General features: G+C 34.8%; 1 protein-coding gene across 3 annotated transcripts; it reads left to right on the top strand.

The window, feature by feature from the left end:
• Positions 1–1,826: 1,826 nt before the first annotated feature.
• LOC114747228 (uncharacterized) lies at positions 1,827–15,798 on the top strand. Of its 3 annotated transcripts, none has more exons than XM_028935522.1 (10): positions 1,827–2,179; positions 2,275–2,510; positions 3,720–3,793; positions 11,352–11,406; positions 11,858–11,932; positions 12,023–12,096; positions 12,191–12,239; positions 12,960–13,044; positions 15,089–15,145; positions 15,405–15,798. In XM_028935522.1, the coding sequence occupies exons 1-10, from the start codon at positions 1,852–1,854 to the stop codon at positions 15,455–15,457; spliced, it is 1,086 nt and encodes a 361-aa protein (XP_028791355.1). In that variant the 5' UTR covers positions 1,827–1,851; the 3' UTR covers positions 15,458–15,798. The 3 variants fall into 3 exon arrangements, with proteins under 3 accessions (XP_028791355.1, XP_028791354.1, XP_028791356.1); XM_028935521.1 differs by having other exon boundaries at positions 15,029–15,145; XM_028935523.1 differs by lacking the exon at positions 11,858–11,932 and having other exon boundaries at positions 15,029–15,145.
• Positions 15,799–18,564: the final 2,766 nt, after the last annotated feature.

The raw sequence follows: 18,564 nt of genomic DNA, 5'->3' as shown, positions 1-18,564 counted from the left end.
AATTCGTGAGCTCAATGACATGGCTGATAGAGCCGCAAAAAGTGCTCCAAATGGTACAGTGGGACTGTGGATTCTGAGTCCTGTATCAATTAGAGCCATTCTTGACATGGATCCTGGCAGTTGGGCTTTTGTCTTTTGTTTTCGTTGTCTAAGGGGGTGTTTGGATAAAACCAAACCATGGTTTGAAGAATATACTTATAGAAATAGATTCTGTAAGAATAGATTTTGTAAAAAAGTGATTCTGAGAAGTGAGAGTGTTTGGATAATTGTTATCAGAAACACTTTTAATATATACAAATTACTAAAAAAACATAAGTTAATATGACAATTATATAAAAAATAGATTTTATGATATATTTTAATTTGAAGAAATAAATTGTTAATAATATATTTTTTTACCAACATAATTAATAATACATAAGATAATGTAATTATAAATAATTAATATGTGTATACATTTATAAGATATAAGATTAAATATGTATATAAAAAATAATTGAGGGATGTTAAAGTCATATTATTATTGAGATCTACTCTAACAGGCACAATCATACTCTCAAATTTGAGCCAAAAGCAGAATGGATTCACTTCTCCTGAAACCATGGTTTCAGATTATTAGCCTATAATTAATGCTGTTTGGGTGATATATCACTTAAACCATGATTTTGCCTCCTAAACTATGGTTTTGGAGGCCATCCAAACAGGTACTGGAGGGAAAGAAAGTCAGAAAGCAACAACCACCAAAAGGGATACGGCACCGTTTAGCGCTTGGTCCATTCGCGTTCCCGCCGCAAGTTACGACTCCGGTTCCGCATGCCCCTCGGCCCTCCAGATCCAAAACGGCGTCGTAGTTTTCTGTTTTCACAACCCTGAAGGGAGGCTGAACCGCAAAACCAGTAACCACACAGAATTTCGAAAAGGGACGGCAGACTCTAACCCAACTTGCAATCTTTCCCATATTCTTTTCTGCTTCGCTTCGGCATTCTATTTATTTTCTCTCCGATCTTTTACATATCTCCAGTTTTCAATCCTTTTCCGGAATTTTTTTCATCATCATCATCTCTATTGAGGTTCATGTTGCTTCTTTTTCCCTATCCTGATGATAAATTCTTTTGGCATTTAATTTTAATTACATTTTTTTTTTGTTAGAATATGGCCTTAGGGTTTCTGCTGGATTGCATGTTACCATTTTTGTACTTATAAGTAAAATTGACATTTGTTGTTCATAAGTATTTTTCCTTTGAGGGTGATTTTTTCACTTTTTCTTTATTGGTTTCCATTGTTATCGGTTTGAGGGCTTTTGAAATTGTTAAATTGGAGACAGTATCAGACGACGGATTTTGTGGGTGTGTACGGACTAATAGCTCAACGCGAAACTCCTAACCTGCGATAAATTTGATAACTTACCTTAATTTTTCTTTTTCAAAATTTCCATCGTGAATTTTGTTTTACTTGTTGATTATTTCACGGGTAGATTGAGGGGATTGCATCCGGGTCCTCTTCTTCCCTAACTTATCGAAGTACATGCCAATTATTTTTGTTGTTGTTGTTATGATTATTATGATGATGATGATTATTATTATTATTTTGACATAAGCGAAATATATATTAATAGTTAGACGGAAGAAGCATCATTGGTTCTTAATCAACATCCTTTTGTTAATGTTTTCTGTGAAGAATGCTTCCCCTTATTTCTTAGCTAAAATGTTTAAATACCTTATTCCCAATTTTATTATATAATGAATATGTGTACCGATTTTTGTTCTTTCTTTTTCAAGCGGCTGAACTATTGTGAGGCATGCATACCCAGCAAACTAGTCTCTTGTTACTTAGGGTATCTGGTTATTCTACATGCACATGGTAACGCATGACATGGATCCTGACGTTGTTCGCTGGGGTCTTCATCACCTTGATGTCTGTACACTTTCTAATAGTGGCTCGCCTAGTATCAGAACTCAATATGATCCGGATTTAAGTCATGTTGAATATGTTAGAGAAGGTTTTTATCATTATGAAGATGTGGAGAATGATGAGACAGTTGCTCGTGCTTATCAAGAAGAGTTATCACGACTTGATTCCATGGAAGCTTCTGGGTTATCAAATTTAGAGAATCAGCATGTTCGGGCGTCTATTATTGCACAAGATTGGTGTTCTGCTTCAAATAGATCTCATGACTCTGGTATAACAAACTTTGCAGCTGCACTTATCTGTTATTGTCTTGTCCCTATGAGGCATTTTGTATGGCAGTATTGACATAATGTCCACCATATGTAGGCAGCCAGACCTGTCAAAAAGCTATTGATGAGCCAAACAATATGAAAGAAAGGGAGAGTTATGGTCATAGTGAAAGGGAAAATGCTGTGGTACAGGATGTTGAGATCTCTGGCTCATCTTCTGGTTTAGATATGCCTGTTTTTAATGAAGATTTATGGCATTCCTTGGAAATATCAGATGAATCTGCCCTTGATGGTGAAGTTGGTAAAAGATTGAATCAGATGGTTCCTGCTCCTGTAAGCGAAACTAAATTGCTGCTATCTTCCATTTCTTTTTAAAATTCAACATCTTTTTTCTTCTACTGGATATCCCATATATATGTGTATCCGTTCTCTTCTTTGGTCAAGCACAATACTGTAAATGTTGTTAAAAGATTTCTTTCTTGTTTTATATAATTATCAGTTACCTCTTCAAGTCTCTAGAGATGTTTTTGTGTGTTCTGCGGTTTAGCATATTCTTTTAATCCATACCTTATTATAAATAGAGGAGGTTAACAAATGCCAACATTTGCTGGTCTTCAATTTTATTTAATACCTTCTCTACCTTGTATTTTGTGAAGAATAAAATAAACAATGAATGCTTTGGGTAGCCTCGATAAAGGGAACTTGACATGCAACTAATGCTGATACTATTGCTTCAGTAAGCTTTGATAAAGGAGGGAATTCATTTACGTATACTTATGAAGATGGTTTAACTTGTGATACCTGGTGGAATTGATATGGAACTAAATAATAAAGATAAACCAGTACTATTGTAATTTTATCTAAGGATGCTAAACGCCAGTTATGTTTGTTGATATGCTGCCAAAGGAATATGCATGTTTTAAAGCATTAGGAAATCTGGCGGATAAGATCCACAGTTCCGTCTAAGAATTCAGTTGTGGTTGTTTTTTACCCGTCACATCAGTATAAAAAGAAAGTTGTGCCACGAAAGTGAACTATGGGAATGGTGAAAGATGAGAACAATGTCTATCATATTGAAGACCACCTCTTGCTTTTCTAGATATTCACTTCGTCTTTTAATTATATGGGCATTAGAAATGATTTACTGCTTAAACCATTGGCCATTTTATGAAAGTTGAGGATCATTTTGATGTAAATGTAATTTACAAGCTGTGTGCTTGTCTTGTATACTTGTAATAAGAGAGAGAAAGTACTTGGGTAGCTAGTGAAGGGGTTAATAGGCAGTTAGAAACATTAGTAAGCCAACGGCTGTATAAGTGTAAGGGTCATTGTAATGTGAGAGTATAGCTTGTCTGGAATGAGAATTGAGATTCAATAACAGTTACAATTCCATAATAACTTGCTGTATGGTTTTCCCTGAAAGAGGGGAAACTGTGGATTAAAAAAATTATGCAGTAATTTTACATTTGAAGTTTGACACTTACACAGAGTTATAACCTGGACAATAATAATCATACTTATATTCCTCCTTTGTATTTTCAGCATGTTCCTAGAATCAATGAAAAGCTACCGTCTGATGATGAACAAATATCAGATCATCAAAGACTCCTAGACAGGTAATGGGCTATACTTTGTTTCCATCTCTTCATTTTGTGTTTTCTACTACATAGAATACGGAAATAAAAAAAAAAAATTGAATATGTATGTAAATCAAGCAATTCTTCACTCAAATACTTGAAGTTCTGTTAGGAGTTTACACTAGGAGTATCAATGATGCTATGGAGAGCTTTTGACTTATGCAGTTCACTATGGGTATGGGTCTATTTGAGAATCCTCTTGCTGATATTTGCTAAGTCAATGAACTTGGAAGCTAGCACCAAATTAAACTATTGGCTAAAATAGTTTTTTCTTTCTTATCTCTTAGGTTGTGTGTAATAATTATATTTATTTTGGCCCGAAGGATGTTTGTAATACTTCATTGCCTCATAATCTTCTTCTCTAAAAGTCAAGTTGACCTGATGTACTTCTAGTCTACTAGGTCAAGAAGGAAACCAACCTGAAAATCTCAAATGACCATGCCTAAGAGTAAAATTTCTCCCTTGTAATGTTTCAAGACCACAGATTTGGTTCCCTTCGTTTTGACAAGCCAATTTTTCAAGTGATGTTTCTACCACCCACTAATACAAAATATATGCATATATACACACATATATCAATTAAGAACTCTTTCTTTATCAATAGTACATGAACATAGCTAGAAATGGAGCTTACTGAATTATTTTCTCTTCCTTCTCTTTTCCTTCTACCACGCTAATGTCAGAACCCTTATTATTAAGTAATAGAAAGGGTTGGACACTTTTAAGTGATAATGACAAGGGTATGATAAATATTGTCGGTCTGTGATACCAATTCCATCCCCATTGTGTTACCAAAAATGCCCTCAAGGAAGGGGAGGATGAGCTTCTCTCACACCCACATAAACACCCTCCCCCGCCCCCCTAATGGGTGGCCAACACATGCACACATGGTTATGGGTTATTTCTGACTGAATGTTATAATTTTAATTAATTCAAATAAAGAAGTTTTAGTGTATTACTATCATTTGATTGTTTGTTTAACCATTTTTGTTTTGAATTAGAAGAGCAGGCATTAACAATCTGATGTTACAAATAGAATTAAACTCGTAACCTCTCACTTACAGAAGAGCTTTCACCCACTAGACTATAAGGCCATTAGCTATTTCAGTTGAGCCCTACCAATAATTTTTTTAACTGGGAATGATGCTAGAGGGTAGTCATTCATTTGTCTTAACCATACCAATGGCTCGATCTCCTTTTCTATTGCTATTGGAACGTTTCTATCAAATTGCAAACCAAAAATGTTGCAAATTCTGTTTTAGGCTTTCCATATTTTTATTAACAGTAAAATACTCTTAACTATCCATTTATTTTACCTAAATTACAGAAACTTTCTCTCTATTTTGAAAATATATATAAACCTCCTTGAAATTAAAATACATGTTACACAAACCACCATTATATATTTGAGATTTCATTTCCATCCATCCATCCATTAGGTGACAATTAAGTTTGACTTTTAAACTTTTGTTTTGACCAAAATACCCCTCGTTAACATAAAAGTTATTTAAACATTTATATTTGTCAAAAAATAATTTTTGATACAACAAAAAATAATGCTAAGACATGTATTTGCAAATTTTTACTATGCAATAAAGTTTATTAATTTTTGAGGACGTAGGGCAAATAATGATACTTATTCTAATTAGTTTCTGAAGCAAGAGATACAATATATAACCTAGCTAAGATAGGCTAGGATAAATCTAGGATAAATCAAATAATCTAGGATAAATACGAAAATAAAAAAAATCTATCCTAATCAGGCTAATAATCTAAAATACAAAGAATGAGATTAATTAATGAAACACAGCTTATTGGGCTTGGGCTTTGTCTTCCAACACTCCCCCTCAAGTTGGCGAGTAGATGTCGATCATTCCCAGCTTGCTCCTTAGTCCTTTAAATGAGTCTCTAGGTAATGGCTTAGTAAACAAATCTGCCACTTGATTCTTCGTTTGAATGTGAGACAAGTCAATGATACCACCTTCAATCTTTTCCCTTATGAAATGTCTGTCAATTTCAACATGCTTTGTCCTGTCATGATGCACAGGATTTAGAGCCATTTCTATAGCTGATTTACTGTCGCACCAAAGTTTTATTGATCCAGTATGCATTAGTTTCAGTTCTTTTAGAACTCTAATTATCCAGATCCCTTCACAGATCCCAAGAGCCAGTGCCCTTAGTTCTGCCTCAGCACTGCTTCTAGAAACCACCGGTTGTTTCTTACTTCTCCATGTAACCAGATTTCCCCATAAATAAGTGATGTATCCAGTAGTGGACCTCCTATCTAGCAAGGACCTCCCATGATTTGCATCCGTATAAATCTCTATTCCTCTAGACTCTCCTTTCTTCAAGAATAATCCTTTTCCTGGATTCATCTTCAAATATTTCAGAATTCTGTACACCGCTTCCATTTGCTGTTCTTGTGGTTGATTCATGAATTGGCTTACAACTCCCACGGCATAGCTTATATCTGGTCAGGTATGAGCTAAGTAGATGAGCTTTCCTACCAACTGTTGGTATCTTCCAGTGTCAACTGGTATACCATCCTTCTTGTATTCTAAATTGCAATCAGTCTCCATGGGAGTTTCTGCAGGTTTGGCTCCAAGCATTCCTGTTTCTTGCAGCAAATCCAGTGTGTACTTTCTCTGGGAAACATTTATTCCTTGTTTGGTTCTACCAATCTCCATCCCGAGGAAGTACCTCATCTGTCCCAGATCTTTCATCTCGAACTCAGTTGCCAATGATTTCTTTAATTTTCTCACAGCACTTTCATCATTTCCTGTAATCACAATATCGTCCACATACACTATCAGGATGGTTATTTGGTTACCAGCATGCTTTATGAATAGTGTATGATCTGATTGCCCTTGTGAGTATCCCATTTTCTTTATGGTCGTCGAGAATCTGCCAAACCAAGCTCTAGGGGATTGGTTCAACCCGTATAAGGATTTTTGGAGTTTGCAAACCTTTGAGCAATTTGTTGAATCCTGCAAGCCAGCAGGTATCTCCATATATACTTCTTCTTTAAGATCCCCATTTAGAAAGGCATTTTTTACATCTAATTGATAAAGTGGCCAATCTAGATTTGCAGCTACCGATAAAAAGCACCTCAATGGTGTTGAACTTAGCTACTGGGGCAAAGGTTTCTTGATAGTCCACCCCATATGTTTGTGTATATCCTCGAGCCACAAGTCTCGTTTTATATTTGTTTATGCTTTCATCTGGATTGTACTTGATAGTGAAAACCCATCTACACCCCACGGTTTTCTTCCCTAAGGGTAGATCAGTGATCTTCCACTCCTCGTTCTGTTTTAATGCCTCCAATTCCTCATTAATAGCCTGTTTCCAATTAGAGTTACCAATAGCCTCTTGAAATGTCTTAGGTATTCTCTCACTAGACAAGTTTGTTACAAATGTCTGCATTCTAGGAGATAATTTATCATAAGAGACAAACTTACTGATTGAATGCTGAGTACAAGATCTTACCCCTTTTCTGAGAGCAATTGGCCATCCAAGTTCCTCAAGATCTGACATTGGTTTGGAGGCTTGGTTATGCCTTGGAATGGGAGAGACTCTATTATCTTGCTGCTCCTCTGAATTTTGTTGTTCTTCTTCATTGTTTGATTCGGCACTATGCTCCTGGTCCACCCCTGTATCCATCGCAACACTATTCTCTAGATAGTTGGGGCTTTGTTGAGTAGAGGAAGCTTGTGGGTTTTCAGGTTCAGGTTGAGTAGAGGAAGCTGTTGGGTTTTTAGGTTCAGGTATGGCCTGGTTTGTATTGTCAAGGTTTGGTTCAGGGCTGTGTAGGCTTAGTTTCTTTGTTTGAGTAGGGGCATCCAAAATTAGCCATTATTCAGTATCGTAATTCTCCCCCTGAATGGGCAACTTGGGATAGTAGGCATCTTCTTTTGAAAATACAGCATCCTTAGTGATATAAACTCTCCTTGTCATGGGGCAGTAACACTTATAACCCTTTTGGGTAGGAAAGTACCCAAGAAAGATACATTTTAGAGCCCTTGACTCGAGTTTGTTGCCGTCATCTCGATGAATATATACGACACATACGAACACTTTTAAAGGAATGTCTGAAACTAGGGGTGAGTTTGGGAAGGTTTCAAGAAGTTTTTGGATGGGGATTTGGTAGTTGAGTACCTTTATGGGCATTCTATTGATAAGGTAGGTTGATGTGAGGATGGCTTCTCCCCAGAACAGGTTTGGAACATTCTTGGCAATCATAATGGCTCGGGTAACTTCTAGAGGATGTCGGTTCTTTCTTTCAGCTACCCCATTCTATTGTGGGGTGTATGCACACGAGGTTTGGTGGTGGATTCCTTGTTGGTCAAGAAATTCCTTGAAGGTTCTGCTGAGGTACTCTCTTGCATTGTCACTTCTTAATATCTTGATTGTCTCTTGGAATTGAGTTTTCACAAATGTGTGAAAACTTCGGAAAATGTTAAAGATTTCTGATCTTTCTTTCATTAGGTAGACCCAAGTTACTTGAGTGTAGTCATCAATAAAGGTCACAAACCACTTAGCGTTAGAGGTTGATTTAACTCTTGCGAGTCCCCAGATATCACTATGTATTAAGGTAAAGGGTGTAGTTGGTTTATAGGATTGTTCGGGATAGGAAGTTCTTGTTTGTTTTGCAAGTTGGCAAGTTTCACAAAGAAAAGGAATTGAACTTTTATTCAATAAATCTGGAAATAAGTGTTTCATATAATCAAAACTGGGATGGCCTGTCCTAGAGTGCCATAATAATACATCCTGATTTGAAGAATTTGAACTATACAAGGCATTGCCCACACGTTTATTGGTGATCCTTGAGCCTTCAAGATGATAGAGTTCGTCCCATTCTTTAGCAATGCCAATCCTCCTCCTCGTTGTCAAATCCTGAAAAACACAACCAGTATCATCAAAAAACACTCTGTAGTGACGATTTTTAGTTATCTTACTCACTGATAGCAAATTACATGCAAGTTCTGGGACAAGTAAAACATTATGTAATTCTAAGTTATTTGAGATCTCAACAGTTCTAACACCACAGACTTTGGAGAAGATTCCATTAGCAACTTTTACTTTAAGATTTTCATCATGACAATACTTCAGAGTTCTGAACAAAGCTTTATTACCCATCATATGGTCTGTAGCTCCAGAGTCAACAATCCAAGTATTATCACTGGTTATCATGGCATTTAAGGCTCCAAATGTGCTTTTGGAGTAGAGGTTGAGTTATTATGCTTCTCAAGAATTCGTTTGAGTACTTGTAGTTCTTCTCGGCTAAGAGTTTCTCCATTCTCCTCTTTCTCGTCAGTCACAGCAACATATCCTCGACTCTCTGGTCTTCGTTTTTGTTTTAGATTTGCTGGTTTGCCATGTAATTTCCAGCATACGTCCCTGGTATGAACACTTTTGTTGCAATGATCACACCATCCTTTAGAGTTCTTCTTTCCTCTTTGTTCGGGTCCATTGTTGCCTTGAGCTGTTAACGCCGAACTCTCAGAGGGTGTAGATACACTCAGGGTAAGTTGTTTTCTGCTTTCTTCACATCTGACCATGTTGAAAGCTTTAAATAGCGATGGCAGCGGCTTCATTCCCCTAATTCTTCCTCTCACATCATCAAACATGTCTATGAGACCGAGTAAGAACTCATAGGTTCTTTCCTTTTCGACCAGCTCCCTATATAGTTGGGCGTCACTGCTGCACTTCCATTCATGGACATCAAACATGTCCAACTGCTGCCACAAACATGTGAGAGAAGTATAATACTGTGTCACTATCATGCTTCCTTGTTTCATCTCCCTTTGTAGTTTTTTGATTTGAAACAAAGCAATGGTGTTTTCCATAGCCGAGTATGTTTTTTTTGCAGCATCCCATATCTCCTTTGCTATCTTAGCCAGTAAATAGCCCTCACTAATGTCTACTGTCATGGAGTTACATAACCAAGTCATTACTAGATTGCAAACCAAGTGTCATATTTTGGATCATCAGGACTTGGTTGTGGAGCCTCTCCAGTTATATATTTTTCTTTTCTTCTTCCTCGTAAGTACATAAGGACGCTTTGAGACCACTGTAGGTAATTACTCCCATTCAACTTGTAAGCAATCAACATCTGCTGAGTCTCAGTTGCCGTTCTAGATTCTATTCCCAAAGAAGGAGTAGAACCCAATGCAGAAGAACCCGTTGCGGGGGAGGAAGAAGAAGACGATGCTGTACCTGATGTAAATGCTGACGAAGAGCGCCTCATTGTGCCAAACAGAGGCGGAAAATCCCTAGACTCCATCTCGCAGCTACCCGTTCATGTTGGGGTCTCTAGACTGCACGATTATGATCGTGCCTTCATGCGACAAGTCAAGCTGATCTCAGTTCCGGACTGCACGATTATGATCGTGCCTTTGTGCGACTAGTCAAGCTGATCTCAGTCACTGTTTTTTGCACGACCAGGTTGCTCGATTATGGACGGAGATTCGTGCGCCTGGTCTGACGGTCTTGGTCACGGCTTTTGGCGCGACCTATTTCTCACTTTCGATCGCCCACTCTGGTCGGACGGTCTTGGTCACAGTATTTGGCGCGACTTATTTCTCACTTTCAGTCGCCCACTCTGATACCATGAGGACGTAGGGCAAATAATGATACTTATTCTAATTGGTTTGTAAAGCAAGAGATACAATATATAACCTAGCTAAGATAGGCTAGGATAAATCAGATAATCTAGGATAAATACGAAAATCAAAAAATCTATCCTAATCAGGCTAATAATCTAAAATACAAAGAATGAGATTAATTAATGAAACACAGCTTATTGGGCTTGGGCTTTGTCTTCCAACAATTTTGATCATATTATAAAATTTTATAATTTTAATTTTTCACTGCATAATGAAACTTATTTATGTTGGTTTCTTTTAAATAGCTAGAAAATATATTAAATAAGTATTTTTCATCATATAATATAGATTATCTAATGTTGAGAGGCTATAGAAATAATTTAAATTTATAATTTAAAATTTTTAAAATAAATATTTTGTTAGAAACATTTATAATGTATTTAGTCTCATATTTATTTAAAGAATTAATCAAATTTCCATTTAAGGTTTTTATGTCTACATTAACTAATTTAATTAATTTTCCACCCCAATATGATAAAAACACTAAACAAATAACTATTTGTAAAAATAAAAATAAAATTAAGGAAAAGAAAAAAAAATTTAAGTTCTTCACAAATTTTTAGTCAAAATTTAGGGATTTAGTATTACGAAGTATAAATTAGTAAATAAAATGTATTTTAATATAAATTTTAATTAAAAAGTATCTTTTTAGAATATTCTTAACTGAGTTAATGGTTTGGGCTTAAGTGTGTTTTAAAAATAGAGGGGAGGTTGGTGTAATTAGGGCAAAATGCAAGGAAGGTTAGAGTATTTTACTCTTACATTAATCTCCTTATTTTTTTGGGCGTGTACATCAATGCAGAAGCTATATTTTGTTAATATTATGGCTGTTGATCATATTATCTAATTTTAATTATTATGATCCTTCTCAGGTTGCTGTTATATGATCTGGTTGAGAATAAGGTTGAAGGAGATGGTAACTGTCAGGTTGGTACTTATGTTTTACGAGTGGTTGGTATTTTTGTGAGATGTAAACTTCCTTTTTAGGCATTATTTCCATCAATTTTGTTTGAATTTCATTTGAAGTTTTGGTGAAGCACGTAGCTTCCTACTTGGTTACATGTCTACGGCCGTTCAATTACTTGCTTCTTTCAAGTTAAAATAATTTTTTCTTAATAATAACTACATATTTTCTGTGGTATGACAACTTTAATTTTCTAAATAAATAGCAGCTGAATTTTTAGCAATTACCTGGCTGTGTTGACCATTTTTGAGCTATATGATTAAAGGCTTGAGTTCTATAAATGTTTTCTAACAGTTACAAATTATTGACATAAATTACTATGTTGTCTCTTGCTGATTTTACAAATGGTATGTAATGAGGGATAGTACCTGTAGCTAGGTTAAAGCTGAGTGCCTTAGTTTTATGTTCTTCCAGTTTCGTGCTTTGTCAGATCAGCTCTATCGTTCGTCTGAGTACCACAAATTTGTACGAGAGCAAATCATTGAACAGGTTTTGTGATGTTTGTGAAGATATACCACTGCTAATACTCCTTTCTGGTTTTGATTATGATAGAATTGTTTATTTTTTGTGTTTTATCAGCTCAAGTCTCACCCAGAACTATATGCGGGTTATGTTCCTATGGCTTATAATGATTATTTGAGGAAGATGGGCAAGTATGTTGATACCTGTCATTATGCTTGTGTTTTATATATGAGCTTTGTTGAAGTTCTGTTTTTGCAAATAATTTTTATCATACGGCTGAAATAGGAGTGGTGAATGGGGTGATCATGTCACATTGCAGGCTGCTGCAGATTGGGTATGAGGAAGCATTACTCTTGTTCTTATTCTTGACTTTTATTCTTTTACTTAGTGATATGGCTCAGTGTGCACATATTGCAAAGAGTTTGAACCTGATTTCTGAATTTTTCTAGGATTTTTTTCTTCTCTCGTATTGTTCAAATAGCAAGGTACAAGATTATATTAGGAAAAATAGAAATGTTAAAAGTGATAAAGTGAGCTTGATAGTTGAGCCTGGCTCCAAGTCACCAACGCTCTCCTTCAAGCTGGGGAAACTATATTGATCATTTCCAGCTTCCACTTAATTCCCCAAATCTGACTCTAAAAGGCTTTGGTCATGCACTCAAAAGTTGGTAGATATGTAGGATTGATAAATCACGCGACTCAATCTTTTCCTTTATTAAATGGCTATCAATCTTCACGTGCTTTATTCCATCATAATAATTATATTCTTTGCAATCTTAGTTCTAGACATGTCATTTTATAAGCATTGTTGCTGTCATTTTATTCTTAACTTTCACATTGCTTCTAGCCATTGCTAATTGTTCCTTAATTCTCCATGTGACCAACTTGCCTTAAACGTAAAACAACTAGAATTAAAATCTCTCCAGAGCGCGTAATAAATGAAGTGCGACCAGTCTAGCATTGAACATGTCCCAGCTGCCTTGTATCACATCTGAATCTGTTATACTTGGCTTTGGATTTTTGGTTTAACTGATATAGTCAAGTGTTATTGCAGTATGGCATCAAAATTTTTGTGATTACCTCTTTCAAGGATACATGTTACATTGAGATTCTTCCACAGATACAAAAGTCTGTAAGAGGTAAAACTGTTCAGTTGTTTCAATTATTATTTAAACGACAATGTTATGATTTTGGCTTTTGGAACCATGCTTTGTTTCACCAGAAGCAATAATGTGCCTGTTTGGTAAGGCCTTTCTTTTTTGGTTGGAAGGGGAAGAGTAGGTTATAGATGTGACAAGTCAATTTGCAAATTTGGGAGCTGTTTGTTACAGCTTTTGGCCAATCTGACTTATGAGTTAAAAGCTATTTATTTTTTAACACAATTATAAAAGCACCTGAAACTTACTTATAACTTATACAAAAACAGTTTTTTGGAATTAAAACACATTTTTTCCCTCATATTTATGTTGTTCTTATGTTTCTTGTTGTATATTCCTTGTGTTTCCTAATCAGTTTTTAGTTATTTATTTTTAATATTCTCTCAAGTGAAAATAATTTTTAACAGTTTTTATAATATTTTTTAATTTTTAATATTATTTTTTATTTTACATTTACATAAGTTATTTAGAGTATATCATCCAATTAATTATGTAATATTATTTGGTTCAAAAATTTTCACATTACTATGATTTCTAATTTAAATATATTTTATTCATTAAATATAACTTTTTTCCTATTATAATAATTTAAAATTATTATACTTTGTAAATTCATAATTTTACTCATTTTTCATTATTTGGTAAGTCATATCCGTTTTAGTCATTCCACAAATTAAATTTACTTATTCAATTATAATCCGAATAACTTGTTTATTTTGCAAACTAACTTTTATAAAAGTCAACCAAACACAAATCATATCACCCAATCTCACTTTTATAAAAGTCATATTGAAAATAAGTTATTTTTCTTATCACTAATCCAAATAGATCCAGTATGTTGCTTTGGTGAAACTCCATTTTGGGGGTGACTCAAAACATGACCACAAACATTTTATTTATTCATTTATTTTTTGAGTTGAAATACCTCCACCCTTGGCATGGCACTTCCCCTTGTAGCGAAACCTCTAGGTGCAACAAGAGGTCAAGGGCGTTGTGTGTTGAAATTTCGATAATCTCTAGTTTCATTTTACCCTATTTTCAGTTTTCTGGTTGCCTACCTGAGATGAAAGGTATTAAGAAAATGATAAAGATGGAAATATTACATTCCCCTTATCAAGAAAGATACTGAAACAAAATAAAATTTTTAAACTAATTAACATCCTAAAATCATGGAAATATTTGAAAGCAAATGATAAAAGATGTTAGCGGATAAAGCAGCCAATATTGCAATCACCAACAATTTTAATTTGGGTTAAATGTCATTTTGGTCTTGGAAGTATTCATGAAGTTATAGGTATCCTGAAGTTTTTTTTTTTTTTTTGGGACTTAATGTCATCTCCAAAGTGTATAAAATGAGCAATGTCGCCCTCTTTGTTAAAAATATTAACCATCAATGTTAGTTTTTTAATAGTTAATATTAGTTTTTTTAACACGAAGGACAACATTGTTCTTTTTTAAACACTTCTGGGGCGATTTTGTGCCAGAGAATGGCTTCTAGGTACCTACAGTTACGTTGCAAATATTTCAGGGCAAAAGTGACCCTTAACCCTTTTAATTTTTAAAGATTATTGCCTTAAAGTATTGAACTAAGTATCAGGCTTTCCTTTAGCACAGCTTTTTCCCTCTATATTTGCTATGTCTGGATCTGGTTAAAGAATAGTACTCCTGCGGTCTTCAATGTAGAATGTTGGTTTTTCATGAGACTTCTTTCACATATTTATCAATTTTTTTTCCCAAACTAACCCTATTGATCTTCCGCCAACAATAATTAAGAGAGTGAAAGAGGGAATTAAAGAAGACGTTTAAAGTGTTTAAAAAAAAACATATCATAGTAACTAATTTAACTAACATTCTTAATTTATTTAAATTAGTTCTCACATGTGGGAAGTATATGGCTTTTGCTATTGTGCTTTATATCTTTTGCTATTTTCTGTAGTTTGATTGTTCAAACGACATGTTTTAAAAGGGCCCTTTCACTATCAGCCGCATATCCTTAGTTTGGAATTCCTATTTGTGATCCGTACAGTGATATTTCTCAGCTTTTGGGCAGAGGTTCATTACAATTCAATCTATCCTGAAGGAGGTAACGTTTGCATTGTATTCCATATCTTCTTTCAATGCTAAATTATTGCTGGTTAACTCCCTTGAATAATTTTTTCTATTTATTGAGCGATAAATAGGATATATGTGGAAAAGGGCGAGGCAACCTTGTTTTCTTGACAAGATTCTTATTTGAAACCTGAATCTAACTTTGGTGTTTCCCTTCCTGATTTCACTTTTCTAATCAGCAGAGTACTGGACATTTCTAATGTGTATTAATTTTTGCGTGTTATCATGTCCAGAATTGCCTATATCCTGCTCAAAGAAGAAGAGATGGTGGAATTTTGGTGGATAGGCCCATTTCTAAACGGAGGCAACCATTTCACACGACACAGCTCATTTTAGATTGCAGCGGAACGTGTCCTATTTTGGCTCTAAAGCTCTGAATCATCACTATGGTCAATCAGCATTGAGATAGCTGGAGCCTATTGCTGCTGCAATTTTATACACGGATGATGCTGCACTATTAGGAATCCCATACAGTATTGATGTTTCCAATGCTTAGTCTCCTACAATTATTTTGTATAGCATTTCTTTTTATTTAATAATAACAATGTTCTTTTATTGTACAGGACTTATTTAATCTGTATATAATTTAATATATATATTTTTTATCAGCATCTATTCTTTTCTAAATTTTTTGGGGGGTGTAACAAATTTAGGAAATGCAAGCATAAATTACAAATGGAAAGGATTGAAGTTGTGACAACCTGGACGTTGTATGGACCTCTTGTTCCCCACATCTTCTTTTTGGGGGGTTAATGGAAGGGATGCTAGCGGCAAAACCAGCGAAGCTGTAGTAGTTGTTGTATTGAGAGTACTTTTTTTGTTTCGCTACAAAAGAGAAGGCTACACCCTAAATAAAACAACTAATCAGAAGGGGAGGTTAATCTCATACAATTATTATCCACTAGGTTCTAATGTACTACCACCCGTTTTCAATGGAAAAACTATTTTGATATTTAATTTAATTTTAAATATGAGACTCCAATCTACTGTGTTTTTTATATTTATTTATTTATTTTTAAAAATAGTCTTTGTAATAGATATATATGTTATGATAGTTCTAATTAATATACATAATTAGTAAGAATATTTTAAAAAAATAATACTAATTTATCACAAATAACTAAATTAATTTTCATAATATACTCAGATTAGTTAATTAACTCTTATATTAAAGACTAGAGATATACCAAGAAAAATATAAACAAATCCACTACCTTTATTATAGAATACACCTAATAGGGGGTGCTTTTAATTCCATCTTAGCTAAAGAATTAGCAACTCTACTTTGCTCTCTAAAAATATGTTAAGCTTGTAACTTTCAAATTTGTTGATTATCCTTTGATAGCATTATATCAATTAAGTTCTTAACATTTTACTCTTTCCGTTCCTTATTATAAAAGACGAATAACCAAATTACGCTGATAAAAAAAAATAACTAAAATTAGTTAAGAACAATCAATGTGTAAAAAATATAATTTTTTTTTCAAAAATGCTCTCATTAATAAGGAGAGAGAACAATGGTAAATTATTATAAAAAAAAAAGTGAGAAAGAGAGAGAATGTGAGTTAGAGACAATAAATACCGGTAAAATAGAAAATCAACACAAAAAAAGTAGAAACAACATTTAAGTGTCTCTTATATATAGAAACATGCCATAAACATCAAATGTCTCTTATAATAAGAAAGAGAGAAAGTATTTAAGAATAACTTTTTTGAATTCTAAATGCCAAGCCAATCTTAATTCCTCGAAAATAGCCCACTCTTTAGCCTCAAAGGCACTGCAACCGTACTGCGAATACTTGCAAGAAGCAAAGAGATGTGCCCTGTAGACGGGATATCGTAAATAGAGCCTTCATCACGGAGATGTGGACAATCTATAATCTGTTAACTTCTCTTGACATATGGACAGAAGTGACAAATCAATTGCAAATTAATAATTCATGGACTTCTCTAATAACATTGATGAACGAATGAGTCTAGTTTTTGCGTATGTGTCTTAGGGCCTTGTTGAAATCTATATAAGCATAACATTTAAATTATAAATTTTTTTTTTAATCAGACAAGGAGACATTTTCATTATATAAAAACTAAGACAATGCCTTACTCAAAAAAAAAAAACTAAGACAATGCCCAATAGAGGACCAACAAACAAGGCCATCAAGCTGATAGCCCAAAACAAAAACCCTAACCGTAAAACTAAAGCCGAAGGAGAAGCCAACGTCAAGATCACCAGAGAGAACCACTGTCGCTTCGCCGGAACCTACAAGGAGATAAACGTCGTTATCAGCACTGATATCTGTGTAAGGGGGGGGGGTTTGAAACAACCAACCCCAAAGGACCCCACCCCTCCTCTTGTAGGCTAGGAGAACCCATAGAAGAAGACACCCACAACCACTGACCACGTAAACGACATCGGAGAAGAAATAGAACTCACCGTCAACCGCCAAGAGACGCCTTTTAACAATGCATATACCTGACACTAACAACTGGGATTCGCCACCACCAAACAGGACCAACAACCATCCTCTGAAAGATATAGCATATGGCAGCAAAGACGGTGGCTAACAACTCCCTTCCCCCAAAAACATAAATCCAAGCCAAAAGGTTGGGATATGATCTATCACCATCAAAGCAAGAAATGCCGAAATCAAATCCCACATATTTGTTTATTGTCGGGGAGAGAAGGAACACCACCATAAAAACAACATCACCACACAAAAAGAAGAAGAAGAAGAAGAAGAATAGACAACACAAAAGATGGCCGTACCCTTTGTCCATGAAGAACGCTGAGGAGGGAGACGTCGTGACAACAGCTCGCATAAGAATGAGAGAAAGAAAACTCCCACCAGCTTAGGAAACTTCCAGAGAAGGAGAGGAAAAGCTCATCCCAAAGGCGAGAGAAAAGCTGGGACCTAAACCATAATTACTTGATACAACCAGCGTTTTTTTAAAAAATTACACTCCTTTGATCCTAAATATAACATCCTTTTATAGTGTAAATTACACTATTACACTATGAGAAAGGTTTATATTTAGGACAAAAAAGGAGTAACATTTTTCAAACTCAGAGATTCACCAAGCTCCAAAAGTGAATTGGGCCTAGGGATTATGTTTTAGTATGTATGAAATAGCATGATAATATACTATAAAAATTAGAGATAGAAGCAATCAGATTTTCCAACTGCGTCAAATAAAACAAGGTCTCACCATGAACAAATGCAATCGGAGCTAGATGTTGATGCTATGCTGGGGACAAAAAAGACTAAACCATAGTTTTGCGGAAACTAAACTATAGTTTTAAAAGTACTTTTACGGTATACGAAGTAAATATGTGAAGGAATTTACGGAAAATGAGATGGTTGATACACATAGGGGTTAGATTTAAGCAGAATG

This window comes from Neltuma alba, unplaced genomic scaffold, assembly GCF_004799145.2.
Source record: "Neltuma alba isolate B1F8T4 unplaced genomic scaffold, ASM479914v2 tig00005267_pilon, whole genome shotgun sequence".
NCBI lineage: Eukaryota > Viridiplantae > Streptophyta > Magnoliopsida > Fabales > Fabaceae > Neltuma > Neltuma alba.
This window is presented reverse-complemented; position numbering and strand designations above follow the sequence as displayed.